The sequence below is a fragment of the Lonchura striata genome, chromosome 4 (genome assembly GCF_046129695.1).
Source record: "Lonchura striata isolate bLonStr1 chromosome 4, bLonStr1.mat, whole genome shotgun sequence".
NCBI lineage: Eukaryota > Metazoa > Chordata > Aves > Passeriformes > Estrildidae > Lonchura > Lonchura striata.
In genome coordinates, this window is record NC_134606.1 from 2,136,796 (window position 1) to 2,153,675 (window position 16,880).

Here is a 16,880-nt window from a genome sequence, read left to right on the forward strand (position 1 = left end):
GGGGCCGCGCCGGGCTCGGCCGGGCTCGGTCCCGGTGTTTTGGGGGTCGCCGTTTTGGAGAGGCGACGCGGGGCCCGGCCGGTCACTCGTGCCTTGTCCTGCGTGGGTCTGGTGCCGGCGCCGCGGGGCTTCGCTTTCTGTGCGGGATGGGGACGGGCACGGCTCCCAGTGCATCCCAGTATGGACCAGTACAGACTAGTACACGGCCATGCAGCCCAGCGCGGCCCTCAGCTCATCCCAGTGCATCGCAGTACACTCCAGTATAGCACAGTACCTCCCAGTATGTCCCAGTATAGCCCAGTACCTCCCAGCCGACCCCAGCATGGCCCCTCAGCACATCCCAGTATAGCCCAGTACATCCCAGTGAATCCCAGTACACTCCAGTATAGACCAGTACACGGCCACACAGCCCAGCACGGCCCCTCAGCTCATCCCAGTATGTCCCAGTATAGACCAGTACACCACCACACAGCCCGATGCGGCCCCTCAGCTCGTCCCAGTACATCCCAGTATATCCCAGTGCATCTCAGTACACTCCAGTATAGCCCAGTGCATTCCAGTGCATCCCAGTACACTCCAGTATAGACCAGTACACCGGCACGCAGCCTGGTGTGGCATCCCAGCTCATCCCAGTACATCCCAGTATAGCACAGTGCATCTCAGTACACTCCAGTATAGCCCAGTACATCCCAGTACACTCCAGTATAGACCAGTACACAGCCACACAGCCCAGCGCGGCCCTCAGCTCGTCCCAGTACATCCCAGTATAGCCCAGTACATCCCAGCCACCTCAGCATGGCCCCTCAGCACATCCCAGTATAGCCCAGTACATCCCAGTGCATCCCAGTACACTCCAGTATAGACCAGTACACAGGCACGTAGCCCGGCGCGGCCCCTCAGCTTGTCCCAGTACATCCCAGTGCATCCCAGCTCATCCCAGTACATCCCAGTACACTCCAGTATAGCCCAGTACACAGCCACGCAGCCCGGCGTGGCCCCTCAGCTCATCCCAGTGCATCCCAGTGCATCCCAGTACACTCCAGTATATCCCAGTACGTCCCAGCTCACCCCAGCATGGCCCCCCAGCTCATCCCAGCTCATCCCAGTATACCCCATTATACCCCAGTACACCCCAACCCTGCACTTCCCCCAGCTCCTCCCAGCCAGCCCCCGCCCCGTTTGCCCCGCTCTGCCGCCCCCCAGTCCCTCCCAGTCCCTCCCAGTTCTCCCAGTCCCACCTCGGCCATCCCGCCCCTTTTGGCGTCCCGGCTGCCATGGCGACGTGACGCGATCACCGCGCGCCGACAGCGTGACGTCATCACGCCGCGACGCGTCTCCATGGCGGCGGCGAGCACCGAGTGAGGGGGGAGGGGAACCGGGGGGCGCTGAGGGGAACCGGGGATGAGGGGAATTGGGGGGATGAGGGGAATTGGGGGATGAGGGGAATTGGGGGATGAGGGGAATTGGGGGATGAGGGGAATTGGGGAGATGAGGGGAATTGGGGGATGAGGGGAATTGGGGGGTGAGGAGAATTGGGGGATGAGGGGAATTGGGGGATGAGGGGAATTGGGGGGGATGAGGGGAATTGGGGGGATGAGGGGAATTGGGGGGTGAGGAGAATTGGGGGCACTGAGGGGAATTGGGGGCACTGAGGGGAATTGGGAATTGGGGGATGAGGGGAATTGGGGGGGATGAGGGGAATTGGGGGGGATGAGGGGAATTGGGGGATGGGGGGAATTGGGGGGGATGAGGGGAATTGGGGGGGATGAGGGGAATTGGGGGGGATGAGGGGAATTGGGGGGTGAGGGGAATTGGGGGGATGAGGGGAATTGGGGGATGAGGGGAATTGGGGGGTGAGGGGAATTGGGGGGATGAGGGGAATTGGGGGGGGATGAGGGGAATTGGGGGATGAAGGGAATTGGGAGATGAGGGGAATTGGGGGATGAGGGGAATTGGGGGGATGAGGGGAATTGGGGGGGATGAGGGGAATTGGGGGGATGAGGGGAATTGGGGGGCGCTGGGTGGGGACAGGGGTGGCTCTGCCCCCAGCCCCCTCTGGACCCCCTTGGAGCTGCCCCCCTCTCCCGACCCACCCCACCCCCTCAGATCTGCTCCAGCCCCCCAAAATCCTCCTCGACCACCTGGATCTGCCCCCATTCCCTCTCCGGACCCATCCCACCCCCTCGGATCCACTCCAGCCCCCCCAAAATCTTCCCCAACTCCCTGGATCTGTCCCCACCCCTTCAGATCTGCTCCAACCCCACCAAAATCTTCCTCGACCCCTTGGATCTACTCCCATCCCACTCCAGAGCCATCCCACCCCCTCAGATCTGCTCCAGCCCCCCCGAAATCTCCCCCAGCCCCCTGACTCTCCCTCATCCCCCTCCGGACCCACCCCATCCCCTCAGATCTGCTCCAGCCCCCCCAAAACCTCCCCCAACCCCATGGAAATTCCCCCATCTTCCTCCGGAGTCGGCCCAGCCCCCCAAAAATCTTCCCCAGCCCCCCTGGCTCTGCCTCCATTCCTTCAGATCCACTCCAGCCCCCCCAAATCTCCCCCAGCCCCCTGGATTTGCCCCCACCCCCTCAGATCTGCTCCAGGCCCACCAAAATCTTCCTCGACCATCTGGATCTGCTCCCATCCCCCTCCGGACCCACCCCACCCCCTCAGACCCACTCCAGCCCCCCAAAAATCTTCCCTGACCCCCTGGCTCTGTCCTCATCCCACTCCAGACCCACCCCACCCCCTCAGACCCGCCCCAGCCCCCCAAAATCTCCCCCAGCCCCCTGGAAATTCCCCCCCATCCCACTCCGGACCCACCCCACCCCCTCAGATCCTCTCCAGCTCCCCCAAAACCTCCCCCAGCCCCCTGGCAATGCCCCCCCCGCTGGCTGTGCCCGCTCAGGCTGGGGCGGTACCGGCGGGCACGCAGCCTGGCACTGCGCAGCAGCAGCTCTGCCCTGTACAACAACCTGGCCGTGCTGTGCCCCCCCGGGCGGGCCCCGGCCTTCGGAGCCGTGCACGGCACCACCCTCAGCCTGCTGGGCACCGAGGGGCACCCCCGGCAGCTGCAGGCCCGCGGAGGGGGCTCTGCCCTCAGCACCCCCCTGCTGACACAGGTGAGGCACGGGGAGAGGATGGGCAGGGGCTTGTGGCAGCGGGCGGGGGGTGGGACACAGTCCTGGCACCTCCCTGGCACCTCTCTGGAACCAGGCAGGGGAGGGGACACAGCCCTGGTGACACAGCCTTGGCATCGGGCTGGGGATGGGACGTGGCCCTGGCACCTCCGTGGCACCTCCCTGGCACCAGGCAGGGTGGGGAGACACGGCCCTGGCACCAGGCAGGGGATGGGACATGGCCCTGGCACTGGGCAGGGTAGGGGACACAGCCCTGGCACCTCCTTGGAAGCAGGCAGGGGGGTGGGACGTGGCCCTGGCACTGGGCAGGGTAGGGTACATGGCCCTGGCACATTCCTGGCACCTCTCTGGCACCGGGCAGGGGCTGGGATACAGCCCTGGCACCTCCCTGGCACCTCCCTGGCACCGGGCAGTGTGGGGGGACATGGCCCTGGCACCCCCCTGGCACCTCCCTGGCACTGGGCAGGGTGGGGGACACCTCCCTGGTACTAGGCGGGCGGGGCGGGGGGGGGGGGGGGACGGGACATGGTCCTGGCACCTCCCTGGCACCAGGCAGGGGGGTGGGACGTGGCCCTGGCACTGGGCAGGGTAGGGTACATGGCCCTGGCACCTTCCTGGCACCTCCCTGGCACCGGGCAGGGGCTGGGATACAGCCCTGGCACCTCCCTGGCACATCCCTGGCACCGGGCAGTGTGGGGGGACACAGCCCTGGCACCTCCCTGGTGCCAGACAAGGTGGGGGACATGGCCCTGGCACTGTGCAGGGGGTGAGACACAGCCCTGGCACCTCCCTGGCACCAGGCAGGGGGCGGGACACAGCCCTGGCACCTCCCTGGCACCTCCCTGGCACTGGGGGAGCCCCCTGAGGGCTCTGGGGGAGTTTGGGGGGGTCCTGGAAGCCAGCAGGGACTGAGCTGAGGGAACATCGAACAGAGCTGGGGCAGGGCAGGGGGGTCTGGGGGCTCTGGGAGGAGACTGGGGAAGGGTTTGGGGGCTCCAGGAGGAAATCTGGGGGCTCCTGTTCTGGGAGGAGGAGATTTGGGGCTCCAGGAGGGGACTGGGGGGCTCCAGGAGGGGTTTGGGGATTTCTGTTCCAGAGGTTGGAGTTTGGGGGGGCTCCAGGAGGAAACTGGGGGGCTCCTGTTCCAGGGGTAGGAGTTTGGGGTACCCTAGGACGAGATTTGGGGGTTCCTGGAGGGGTTTGAGAGGCTTCAGGAGGGGTTTGGGGGGCTCCAGGAGGGGATTGCGGGGCTCCAGGAGGGGATTTGGGAGGCTCCTGTTCCAGGGGGAGGAGTTTGGGGTGCTCTAGGAGGAGATTTGGGGGTTTCAGGAGGGGTTTGGGGATTTCTGTTCCAGGGGTTGGAGTTTGGGGGGCTCCAGGAGGGGATTGGGGGGCTCCTGTTCCAGGAGGAGGGGATTTGGGGCTCCAGGAGGGGTTTGGGGTGCTCCAGGATTGGTTTGGGGGGCTCTAGGAGGAAACTGGGGGGCTCCTGTTCCAGGGGTTGGAGTTTGGGGTGCTCCAGGAGGGGATTGGGGGGTTCTTGTTCCAGGAGGAGGGGATTTGGGGTGCTCCAGGATTGGTTTGGGGGGCTTCAGGAGGAAATTGGGGATTTCTGTTCCAGGGGTTGGAGTTTGGGGGACTCCAGGAGGGGTTTGGGGGGGCTCCTGTTCCAGGGGTTGGAGCTTGGGGTGCTCCAGGAAGAGATCTGGGGGCTCCAGGATGAGATTTGGGACCTCCTGTTCCGGGGTGAGACTTGGGGACACCCCACAGGGAGGGTTTGGGGGGCTTCAGGAGGGGATTTTGGGGTTCCCCAGGGGAAGACCCACGGGAGGGGGGTCGGAGGGAGATTTTGGGGTCCCTCAGCATCCCCCCCGTGTCCCTCGCAGGCCGCGTGGTGCGAGCTCCCGTGGCGGGTGCTGCTGGTGCTCACATCCCAGCGCGGGGTCCAGGTGAGGCCTGGGGGTGGGGGGGGACATTTGGGGGTCCCCTTGTCACCCCCAGAGTGTGGGGGGTCCCCTGGTCACCCCCAGGGTGTCCCAGCCTGTCCTTCCATGGCAGATGTACGAGGCTGACGGCTCCACCATGGTGTTCTGGCACGCGCTCGACGTCCCGGAGCTGCCAGCAGGTGAGTCCCTCCGTGTCCCCCAGGCCACCACTGCCGTGTCCCCAAGTGCCACCCGCACGGGGCTGGTCAGTCCCCACCAGGGATGGAGATTCCGGCCTTTTCCAGGAAGGAATTTTGCCAATATTCAAATTAAACCTCCCCTGGCACAGCTCTCATCCTGTTCTGTTCCCTGGTTGTCCTCTCCTACAACTGGGGGCTCTTCCTTCTCATCCTGTCCCCTGTTCCCTGGTTGTCCCTCCTTTCCTAGTGGGGTCCCCACTGGTAAATCCCCCCCAGGGATGGAAATTCCAGCTTTTTCCAGGAAGGAATTTTGCCAATGTCCAAGCTAAACCTCCCCTGGCACAGGTCTCATCCTATCCTGTTCCCTGGTTGTCCTCTCCTACAACTTGAGGCTCTTCCTTCTCGTCCTGCCCCTTGTTCCCTGGTTGTCCCCTCCTGTCCTTGCAGGGGTCCCTGTTGGTAAATCCCCCCCAGGGATGGAAATTCCAGCCTTTTCCAGGCAGGAATTTTGCCAATATTCAAATTAAACCTCCCCTGGCACAGCTCTCATCTTGTCCCTTTTTCCCTGGCTGTTCTCTCCTATCCTAGTGGGGTCCCCACTGGTAAATCCCCCCCAGGGATGGAAATTCCAGCCTTTTCCAGGCAGGAATTTTGCCAATATTCAAATTAAACCTCCCCTGGCACAGCTCTCATCTTGTCCCTTGTTCCCTGGTTGTCCCCTCCTTTCCTTGTAGGGGTCCCCACTGGTTAATAATTAGCATTGATTCTATGATTGTAGCAGGTTGGTTAATTGTTTTATTGCATTATACTATATTCTACTAACTACACTTTAATAGACAGTCTGATGCATTCTTTGAAAAATCTAAACACTATCACTAGCATCTAATTAAGAAATCACTTTTTGGTAACTAAATCTCTGTAACACGTTCCACATGTGCACAACAGGTGCAGCAAGTGAAGACAAAAATTGTTTCTCCTTTTCTCTGAGCTTTCTCACAGCTTCCCAGGAAAATCCTGGGAAAGTTCTGTCTGTCTGTCCAGAGGATCTGTGACTGCCACACCCTCCTGCCAGGGAGCTGTGCAGAGCCACGAGGTCCCCATTTGTCCAACCCCTGTGTCAAACTTGAAAAACCTTCCTCCAAATCCATTTCCCACAGCCCCTGACCCCCCTTTTCTCCAGGCTGAGCCCCTTCCCTGCCTCGTGGACACCAACTCCTCGAGATCTTCACGTGACAAACCCAACCCTGTGCCAGGACCGGGGTGTGACCCCCGGGACAGGAACCGGGGGTGACACAGAGCTGTTCCCTTCCAGCACATTCCGTCTTCGCCCGGGGCATCGCCGCAGCCGGCGGCCGCTTCGTCTGCGTGGGTGAGCCCGGGCCGTGGGCAGGCTGCTGGCCCTGGCCTGGCCCAGCCCTGCTCACCCCCTGACCCCACAGGGACGTCCTTCGGGGCCGTGCTGGTGTTTGACATCCCCCCAAAAGGGACCAACGTGACGCTGAGCGAGGTCCTGGAGCAGCACCGGGATCCCGTCACCGACATCGCGGCCGAGCAGGGCCGGGCCCCGGTACGGGGAGAGAGGGACACCCCAAATCTCTTCAGTCCCACAGGGACCCTTCTGCTCTCCCAGGTGGCTCCATCCTGGCCTTGGACACTTCCAGGGATCCAGGAGCAGCCTCAGCTTCTCTGGATAGCCTGTGCTTCCTTCCCAAAATCCTAGCCAAATCTGCTCTTCTCCAGTGGGAAGCCGTGCCCTGCGTCCTGTCACGCCATCTTTTGTCCCAAATTCCTCCCATCTCTCCTGGAACCTCCTTAGGCACTGGGAGTTCACAGGGCAGGTCCCTGCAGACTCAGCAGCCACTTCCCTCCCACTCAGCACTTTCCCCGATGAGTCACTGAACTTTCCTTGCTCTGGGATCCCCAAGGGATTCATCCCCCACATCCCATTCCCGAGCTGCCGTGTCACCGTGGGGACAACGGAGCTGCCGTGGCACTTCCCGCTGCCGCCCGTCCCCTCACACACCCCCTGGACTTCGCTCCGAGGGTTCCCTGGGACATTCCCAGGAGCTGGGAATCCTCACCGAGGGAGGGGTGCCCTGATTCTTCCTCGAAATCCGCCCTGGCGTGGCAGCGTGGGCAGAGACGAGTTCCAGCGGAGCCGCCCGCGGGCGCTCCCGGCCCCGCTCCGGCCGGGACCCGTCAGCGCTTCAGGAGCTGTTCCAGCTTGTCCTGACACCCGTGGGACTGTGCCCAGTGCCACCCCAGAGCTGGGGACCGCGCCCAGAGCTGGGGACAGTGCCATCTCTCCCCACAGGACGGGGCTGGGGACCTGGTGACGGCCGATGACTCCGGGACCCTCTGCCTGTGGAGCAGCGGGGAGGAGTTCACCCTGCTGGGGAAGATCCCGGGATCTGGGTGAGCGCCGGGGATCCTGCAGGGTGTTGGACACGAGGGAGGGACACCCCTGAGGTGGTGACACGTGGCCCTGTGTCCAGCTGCTCCTGCTCCTCGGTGGCGCTGTGGAACGGGGTCGTGGCTGCGGGCTATGGGGACGGGCAGATCCGGCTGTGGGATGCGGGCTCGGGGCGGATCCGTGCCCAGGTGAGCGCCCACGCCCGCTGGATCTACGCGCTCGACCTGGCGCCGCTCACCGGCAAGGTACGGAGGGGACGGGCCACACCTGGTGCCACACCTGGTGTCACACCTGGAATCACACCTGGAGTCACTCCTGGAGTCACTCCTGGAGTCACACCTGGAGTCACACCTGGAGTCACACCTGGCACCGCACTCAGCGTCCCACACTGACATCCTGCCCAGTATCCCACCCTGACATCCACCTGGCATTCCAACCTGAAATCCCAACGTGGCATTCCATCTTGACATCCTACCTGGCATTCCAACCTGGTATTCCAACCTAAAATCCCAACCTGGCACTCCAACTTGAAATCCCAACCTGGCATTCCATCTTGACATCCTACTTGGCATTCCAACCTGAAATCCCAACCTGAAATCTCAGCCTGGCATCCCACCTTGAATTCCAACCTGCATTCCACCTGGCATTCCAACCTGGCATCCCACCTTGAATTCCAACCTGAAATCCCAACCTGCATCCCACTCTGGCATTCCAATCTGCCATCCCCACCCCAGTATCCCACCTGGCATTCCAACCTGAAATCCCATCCTGGCATCCCACCTTGAATTCTGACCTGGCATTCCACCCTGACATCCCACCTTGAATTCTCCCTCCTGGAATTCCAACCTGAAATCCCACCCTGACATCCCACCTGGCATTCCAACCTGAAATCCCAACCTGGCATTCCAACCTGAAATCCCACCCTGACATCCCACCTGGCATTCCATCTGCAATCCCACCCCAGTGTCCCATCCTGCCGATGGCCCTGCCACCTCCGTGCTGTCCCCACCGTCCCCCTCTCCCCTCGCAGCTGCTGTCGGGTGCAGAGGATTCCTTTGTCCACGTCTGGAAGCTCAGCCGGGACCCGGACACCGATGACATCGAGGTGAGTCCGGGCTTGGGGCACGGCCGCGGGACTTGGAGCCGCGGGGGACAAAGGGACCGGGACCGTGGCCCCGGGAGCTGCGGAAACGCTGGGATCGCTCCGGGGCCGCTCCCGCCGCAGGTGCGGCACTGCCACGCCGAGTGCGTGACGGACACGCAGGTTTGCGGCGCCCGCTTCTGCGACCCCGCCGGCGACACCTTCGCCGTCACCGGCTACGACCTGAGCGAGATCCTCTGCTACGGCCCCGCCTGAGCCGGGGCTGGCGGCGATACCGGCGGCACCGGGAATGCCGGTATGCCCCGGTGTGAGCACAGACCCCCGTGGGGATGTGTGGGGGCAGCCCGGCCGGGATCCCCGACTGCCCGAAGCCCTCCCGAGGGCTGGGAGCTGCTCCGGCATCCCCGAGGGGATCCTCCCACCGGCTCCGGGATCCTCCCGTGGCTCCCGCCCTTCCCGGAGGGTGGCGTGGCTGGGAACGGGCCCGGTTCAGACGGGAGGATCCCGGGAAACCTGCGCTACCTGCTGCTCCGGCCGGGAGAGCCCCGAGCCCAGCCCTGCAGCATCTGCCAGCCGCGGCGACAGGGGAGGGGAAAAAAGGGGGACATGGGGGGATCCTGCATCCCAACCCCCCACAGATCCCAAATCCCCACGGGATGCTGCAGTCCCGTGGCCGCTGGCCAGATGTTTGAGGCTCCAGCTGTGCTCCGGGGCTGGAAACGGCAGCAGCAGCTGCAGCGGGACCCCAGGGACGTCCCCAGGTCCCCTCCAGCTCCCCCCGCGACTGTCCCTGACCCCCCACCCATGGGAGCTGAGGTGACCCCCAGGCTCTGCTCCCAGGGCCCTGCGAGGGGGGAATGGGGGGCTCAGCTTGGGACAGACCCTGAGGTGGGGGAACCCCCCCAACCTCACCCCTCCTGCCGTGCCGGGGATCTCCCCCACCCACAAATGACCCCCCCACCCTCTATGTCCCACTCGTGTCCCCTCAACGCGTGGGTTGGGCCGCCCCACCCCCCAATAAATACACCCCAGTGAAGCCCCCCCCTCATCACTCCTTCCTGGGGGGCAGGGCTCGCTGTTGGGGGGCACGGCAGGATCGGGGGGGGCTCACAGAGTCCGGCTCCGTTACAAAAAGCTTTATTAAAGGTTAAAACAGCCGCTGCTGAGGTGGGGAATGGAGGGGGCCCCGAAGCCTGGGCGGGGGGCCCCCGCTGTGCTCCTGGGGTAAAAAAGTGTAAAAACGGTTGTGCAGTTCAGCCCGGGGGCGGGGACGGTGCTTCCCCCGACCCCGCTCCGGGGTGGGGACACATCCCGGGGACAGCGACAGTGGCACGGCCCGGGACAGGGACAGTGACAACCCCCCCGGGACACGGCCAAGGCACAGAGATGAGCCGGGGGCTCTCGCAGCCACACAAGCACCCAGGGACCCCCTCCCCGCGCCCACCCCCCACCCACCCCGCCCTGCTCACAGCTTGGCCCCCCCCCCCCGCCCCACGGTGGGGGAGGGAAAATACAGCACCAGAGAGCCCTACGGGGGTGGGGACCCCCCCCAGAAAAGAAAGGGGGAGCGGCAGAGCCCCCGCTCCCCGCGCGCCCCCAGCCCCAAATACTGCTCGGTCAGAGGTAGCACCAGCGGTGGTGGGGAGCCCTGCCGGGGGGAGGGGGCTCAGCACGACCCCCTCCCCACCGGGGAAAGGCACGGTGGGACCGGGGCGGAGCTGCGACCCGGCAGAGCCTGTAAACAGCCAGGGTGGGGGGGTAAACAAGCCCTTGGAAGACCCCCACCCTGGCCAAGCCCCCCGGTTCAGTGGTGGTGGGGGGGGGGTCCCAGGGCCGAGAGGCATAGCCCTGGGTGGGGGTCCCAGGGTCTGACCCCTCTGTTCAGTGTGGGACCCCTGGAGCCGAGGGTGGGGGTCCTAAACCCCTCAGCCCAGCACAGGGACCCCCCCCAGCCCTTCATGGGAGCCCTGGGCCCAAGCCCCCCACTCCACACGGGGACCCCCAGCCCAGCTGAGCCCCCCCAGCCCTTTATAAAAACCCCAAGCCCCTCACTCCCCACAGGGACCCCCAGCCCAGCTGAGCCCCCCAGTCAAGTGTGGGGTCCCGGGGCCAGCACAGAGACCCCCAGCCCAGCCAAGCCCCCCAACCCCGACCCCCAACTCACCACAGGGACCCCCAGCCCAGCTGAGCCCCCCAACCCTACACGGGGATCCCGGGGCCCAACTCCCTGCTCAGCACAGGGGCTCCCAGCCCTCCCGAGCCCCCAGCCCCACACGGGGGGTCCCTTCCCCGAGCCCCCCCACCCCCTCTCAGGACACGGGGGGCGAGGGTCTCCAGAAGCACCACTTGCTGCGGGGGTGCTGCTTGCGCTGCAGCTGCTCCTCCCGCTCCCTCTCCTTCTTGGAGCGCAGGTACAGATCCTCCTCCTTCAGGTACCACACCGGCGGCCAGCGGTGCCGCTCGAAGTGCGCCTGGTTCTCTGCGGGGACATCTCGGGGTTCAGGGCACCGCTGGGGTGGGGGGGACCCCCTTCACCGTGTGCCCCCCGCCCCACGCCGTACCCACCTGGGGACATGAACTTCATCTCGCGGGGGAAGCGGCGGCACACGCGGTTGTAGTTGGTGCAGATGTAGTGCAGGCACCACGCGGCCAGCTGCCGAGCGTTGTGGAACTGGGGGTGGCGGGGATTTTTTTGGGGGGGTCACCCCATCAGCTAGCAGTCTCTGTGCCCCCCTCCCCCGTTTCCGGGGGTCCCCGTGCCCTCCAAACCCCCCCATACCTGCGTCATCTCCAGGTAGATGATGACCTGCTCGTCGATCTCCACGCGCTGCATGAAGGCTCGCAGCAGCTCGTCCACCGCGTATTGCTCTGGGAGAGGGGGGGGAAAATGGGGGTTCACGGAGTTTGGGGGGTGCGCCCCCTCCCCTGGGTCAGCGGGACCCCCCCCCGCGTTTACATAAGGACAGCGAATGACACGCGGGGACGATCGATCCGTCCCCGCGGCACCGGCAGGGTATCGGCAGGTGACGTTAGGGCTGCGGGGGGATACCGGGGGGATACCGGGGGATACCGGGGGCTCACCGGTGAGCGCCTGCAGCCGCGGCAGGCACAGCCGGTCCGTGAGGATGAGCAGCTCCATGGCGTCCAGGTCGGGCGTGGGGGTGAAGACCCCCGTGTAGAGGAAATCCAGGACGGCGCGGAGGCAGGCGCAGTTGGTGCCGGGCAGGGACACCTGTGGGATCCGGGGGAGGTTTGGGGGGAGTTCAGAGCCACCCCCAAAGGGAGCTGGGGGAAAGGGGGACCCCCCTGGCACAGCCCCGGAATAGCCCCCACAAGCCAGGACAGCTCCCAACTTTCTCCTCTGGAAGTAGGACACGTGTGTCCCTGTGCCAGGGGGTCTGAGCTGCCCCCTGACCCCAACCAAAGATGCCCACCCTGCCCCACAGAGCCCCAGGTGCCCTCCTGGTCCCCACCTCGCCGGCGTAGCTCTCGCGGAAGCCCCCTCGGAACATGGCCCTCATCCAGTCGCAGCCGGCGATGAGCAGCGGCTTGTGCGCCGGCACCGCCCCGTCGTCCACGCGGAACACCACGTCTGGGGACAGGGGACAGCTCGTGGTGGGGACAGCCACCCCGCGGACAACCCTTGTCCTCCCCACCCCAGGGGCGGCCACTCCTTGGACACGGCAGACCAGGGACAGACACCCCTTGAGCAGCAATGCCTTGGGGACAGCCACCCCTTGGACATCCCTTCCATGGGGACACCACTGCCTTGGGGACAATCCCTTGGACACCCTTTCCATGGGGACAAGAATCCCTTGGGCATCCCTTCCATGGGGACATCACTGCCTTGGGGACAATCCCTTGGACATCCCTTCCATGGGGACAAGAATCCCTTGGACGTCCCTTCCATGGGGACATCACTGCCTTGGGGACAGCCACCCCTTGGAGACACCACTGCCTTGGGGACAGCCACCCCTTGGACACCCTTTCCATGGGGACACCACTGCCTTGGCCACCACCCCAGCAGCACCTCCATGACCGACCAGGACAGGACCCCAGCCTCCAAAGACCTCAGCGGTGGGAGAGGTTCAGATTGACCATTACCCTGCCACCACACTGCCACCACCCAAAGGGGCCACCACCTGGAGGTGACAGCGGTGACCCTCCTGTCCCCACAGCCCCCCCATACCTGCGAAGACGCCCTTGGCCAGGCACTCCTTGACGCGGTTGGCGCGGCGCACGTGGAAGGCCTTGGTGATCTCCTGGTTCATGAAGCTCTCCTGGTTGAGCTCGTTGGCCACCATCATGCGCAGGTCGAACACCTCCAGCAGCTCGGCCACGGCGCCCACCTGCCGCAGGTCGCCGTGCCGCCGCTCCAGCTTGCCCGTGTACAAATATTCCAGCACGGCGCGCAGCGGCTCCGGCCGCACGCCCCGGTCCATGGCCACCACCGCCATCCGCCGCTCCCGCCCCGCCACCGGGTCGGCCACCGCCTCCCAGCGCAGGCTCAGGAAGCCGCGGCCCCACGACGACAGGTCCCGGGTGGCCCCGTCCCCTTGGCCGGGGGTCTCAGGGGGCTCCTCCAGCGTGAAGAGGTCGTAGAAGCGCGAGCAGGCGGTGGCCAGGTAGACGCGGTGGGCGAAGATGCGGTGGCCGCCCTGCAGCTGGAAGACGACGTCGGCGCAGAGCGGGGCTTGGAACAGCGCGGCCGGGCCCCCCCCAAGCCCGGGGGGCGCTTCGGGCACCTGGATGAGGGGCGGGGGGGGTTTGGGGGGCAGGAAGGGCGCCTGCAGCAGCGGGCGCTGCATCTTGCGCAGGTGGGACTTCCAGAACTGCAGGTGGCGGCGGGACACGAGCGCGGCGCGGATGGCGTTGTCGAACACGTCCTTGACCCCGAACTGGGCCACCACGCTGGTCTCGTAGTAGGGCACCCCCAGCTCCTGGGCCACCTCGTGCCCCCGCTCCGGTGGAAGGATGTCCGAGGGTTTGATGGGCCTGGGGGGGCATGGAGAGGGCGCGGGGCTGAGCAGGGTGGCCAGGGCAGCCCCTCCTCATTCCGAGCGTGCTGGGAGGTCTCGTCGCCATCCCACGGGGTGCTGGCGGGGTGGCCCCTCATTGTGGGGGTGACAGGGGGGCTTGGAGGGGAGACCCCAACCCAGGAGCGCAGAGCAGGGCAGAGTTCCACCCCGCAAGTGCTGTCAGAAGACCCTGACCCACGGGGGGACCCCATCCTGTGGGGAGATGACACATCCTGACACGGTGGTGACAAATCCGGGGATCCCCCTAGCAGCACGGGGAAGTGTCCCCCTTTCAATGGGCTTGGGGTGATGACACTTGGAGGTGTCCCTGTCCCGGTGGGGCTGTGGGTGGAGGGGGTGGTGACACTTTGGGGGCTCACTTGGCCAGCGGCCGGCGCGCGCGGTTGACGGCGTCCAGGTCGGCGTAGCGCAGGTCCAGCTGGCAGCCCACCAGCACGATGGGGGTGCGGGGGCAGAAGTGCTTGATCTCGGGGTACCACATGCTCTTCACGTGCCGCAGCGAGTTGGGGTTCGCCAGCGAGAAGCAGAGCACCACCACGTCCGACCTGCGGGGAGCAGCGGCGGCGGGAGGGCGGCGCCGTCCCGGTGCCGTCCCGGTGCCACCCGCTGGCCCCAAACACGCCCTGCCCTCTCGGGTGACACCCGGTTCCAGCCCAACCCCGGGTCGCTGGGACCCCCAGGAGCCTCAGGACCCCCTGAGATCCCCGCAGCCACGGGAACCCCACAGATCCCCGGCAGCCACCGGGAACTCCGTGGCCTCTGCGACACAGGGACAGGAGGGACCCGGTGGGACCCGGCTTCGGGTCAGCACCGCCGGCCAAGTCGCGGGCTGCCCCACTCGGGTCGGCACCGTGGTGGTCCCAGCCCCTGAGCACCCACGCGGGGTGTTTGGGTGGGTGCCAGCCCCCAGCGCCGGGGACAGACCCCCCGTGCCCACCGTGGGGCGGCCGCTGCCACCCCAGCCCTGGCTCAGGGGGTATGAGGTGCCAGGGGAACGCGGGGAGTGCCAGGGACACGCGTGGGGTGGCAGGGACATGCGTAGGGGTGCCAGGGGACACGCAGGGGGTGCCAGGGACACGCGGGGAGTGCCAGGGGACACGCGGGGGGGGTGGCAGGGACACGGGGAGGGGTGGCAGGGACACGCGGGGTGGTACCAGGGGACACGCGGGGGGTGCCAGGGACACGCGGGGGGTGCCAGGGACACGCAGTGAGTGCCAGCACCCCCAAGTTCCCGGAGCAGCCGCGTGGCCCCGGGCCCGGGTTGTTTTTAGTCCGTGCCGGGACGGGACGTGACCGGGAGGCGCCGCTGGAACCGGGCCCGTGTCCCAGCCCAAGATAGCCGCCACCGGCCCCCCCGGGGCCCCCGGCCAGCCCCGGGGCCCCCGCGAGCCGTGGGGACACGGCCTCCCCGGCCCTGCCGGTGGCGGGGGGCTCCCCACGCGCGGGGCCCCGCCGTGCCGCGGGGAGATTAGCGGTGCCGCGGGGCTGGCGCGGGGCGGCGGCGGCGATAAGAGCCCGGACGTGCCAGCGGCCACGGGGAACCGGCTGTTTACAACCGGGGAGCCCCGGGAGTTCTGGGGGGCCCCTCCTGCGGCCAGCCCAGCGACCCCCGGCAGGATTCTCGTACCACAAGAGCCCCCCTGGAGCCGCCCCCCCCCCCCCCGCACCCACGGCTCCGCGAGCAGCCGGGTCTCGGCTCGGGGGGGACGGTGTTGGGGTGCCGGTGACCCCAAAGCTGTCCCCGGAGGGGGGATGGGGGCAGTCCCGGCCCTCCACGAGGGTTCGGGGTGCCGGAGCTGCTCCCCGGGCGCTGGCAGGAGCCCAAGGGGCTCTTTTGGCTCCCTGCATCCCGGGATGGGCAGGGCCGGCGCTCGGGGCGCCGGGGGTGGGGGCTGGGCTGCCGGTGACAGGAGCTGGGGGGGGGGTTTCGGGGGTGCCGGTGCCGGTGGTAGGGGGCGGGGTTCCGGTGGCGGGTCGCGGTCCCACCTGCCATAAGCGAAGCGCCGGTCTTTATGGTGGTCCCCAAAGGTGTCCCAGAGGCGCAGGGAGACGCTGACCTCGTCCACCACATCCCGGGAGCGCTCCAGCACCTGTTGGCACCGGGAACGGCACCGGGAGCCGCACCATCACCGACTGCCCTGCCCGGAACCACCAGGACCACCCCGGTGTGCCCCCGCTACCCCCTCCCCGTTCTCCCCTTGCGGTACCGGCTGCTCCCAGGTGCTCGGTACCCCCGGTTGTTCCCCCCCCCCCCACCCCCCGCTCCGGTGCCCCTCAGTGCCCGGCGATGCCCGGTGCCCGGCGTCCCCCGGTAACGCCCGTCCCGCCGTTCTCCCGCTCGGCGTCCGGCCGTGCCCGGGGCTGTCCCCGGAGCAGCCTCACCTCCTGGCACACGCGGTACTGGTCGATGGCCCACACGGTGGGCACGTGTGTGGCGAGCAGCCGGTACTGGCTCAGCGTGGCGTTGCACGCTCGGGCGCAGATCAGGCGCGTCTTGCCCACGGCGTTGTCTCCCACCACGACGCACTTGATGGTCTCGACGTTGGGGCGCTCGTAGTCCACGTCGGGGTCCATGGGGGCGCGGGGGGCCCCGGGCAGCGGAGCGGCCCCGCGGAGCGGCCCCCGCCCGGCCCCGGCCCGTTACCGACCCCCGCCCCGCCCCGCAGCCAATCAGCGCGCGCCGCCGCGCCACGCCCCGCCCCGCCCCGCCCCGCCCCGCCAATCCCGCGCGGCGCCGCCCGCCGGGCCACGCCCCCCGGCCCGCGCGCGGACAAAGGAGCGCCGCCAGGGGGCGCCGCGCCGCCACGTGACGGCTCGGGGCCACGCCCACCCCACCGCGCGCCAGGCCACGCCCACCGGGAGATACCACGCCCACTCCGCGCCAGGCCACGCCCACGGGGCGGGGTCACGGACACGCCACGTGAGAGGCCACGCCCACGGGGCGGGGCGGAGTCGCGATAGCGGCGACAGCAGCGACAGCAAATCACAGCAACGATACCTGTGGCAGCTGTGACAGCAGCGACAGCAGTGACAGCAATCACAGCAATGACAGCAGTGACAGCA

The 16,880-nt window shown here is 66.8% G+C and overlaps 2 protein-coding genes across 3 annotated transcripts; one reads left to right on the top strand and one right to left on the bottom strand.

Annotated features, from left to right (window-relative positions):
* Positions 1-1,326: 1,326 nt before the first annotated feature.
* WDR54 (WD repeat domain 54) lies at positions 1,327-9,033 on the top strand. The gene is made up of 10 exons (XM_021526857.2): positions 1,327-1,358; positions 2,907-3,120; positions 5,025-5,087; positions 5,197-5,263; positions 6,576-6,632; positions 6,703-6,830; positions 7,578-7,678; positions 7,759-7,921; positions 8,707-8,781; positions 8,902-9,033. The coding sequence occupies exons 1-10, from the start codon at positions 1,339-1,341 to the stop codon at positions 9,031-9,033; spliced, it is 1,020 nt and encodes a 339-aa protein (XP_021382532.1). The 5' UTR covers positions 1,327-1,338.
* A 2,054-nt stretch (positions 9,034-11,087) lies between these two features.
* LOC110468730 (rho-related BTB domain-containing protein 2) lies at positions 11,088-16,462 on the bottom strand. 2 transcript variants are annotated; one of them, XM_021526859.2, is made up of 9 exons: positions 16,200-16,462; positions 15,804-15,907; positions 14,177-14,362; positions 12,968-13,773; positions 12,252-12,370; positions 11,860-12,010; positions 11,558-11,646; positions 11,344-11,449; positions 11,088-11,257 (listed from the first exon to the last, which is right to left on the bottom strand). In XM_021526859.2, the coding sequence occupies exons 1-9, from the start codon at positions 16,389-16,391 to the stop codon at positions 11,088-11,090; spliced, it is 1,923 nt and encodes a 640-aa protein (XP_021382534.2). In that variant the 5' UTR covers positions 16,392-16,462. The 2 variants fall into 2 exon arrangements, with proteins under 2 accessions (XP_021382534.2, XP_077638689.1); XM_077782563.1 differs by having other exon boundaries at positions 16,345-16,432.
* Positions 16,463-16,880: the final 418 nt, after the last annotated feature.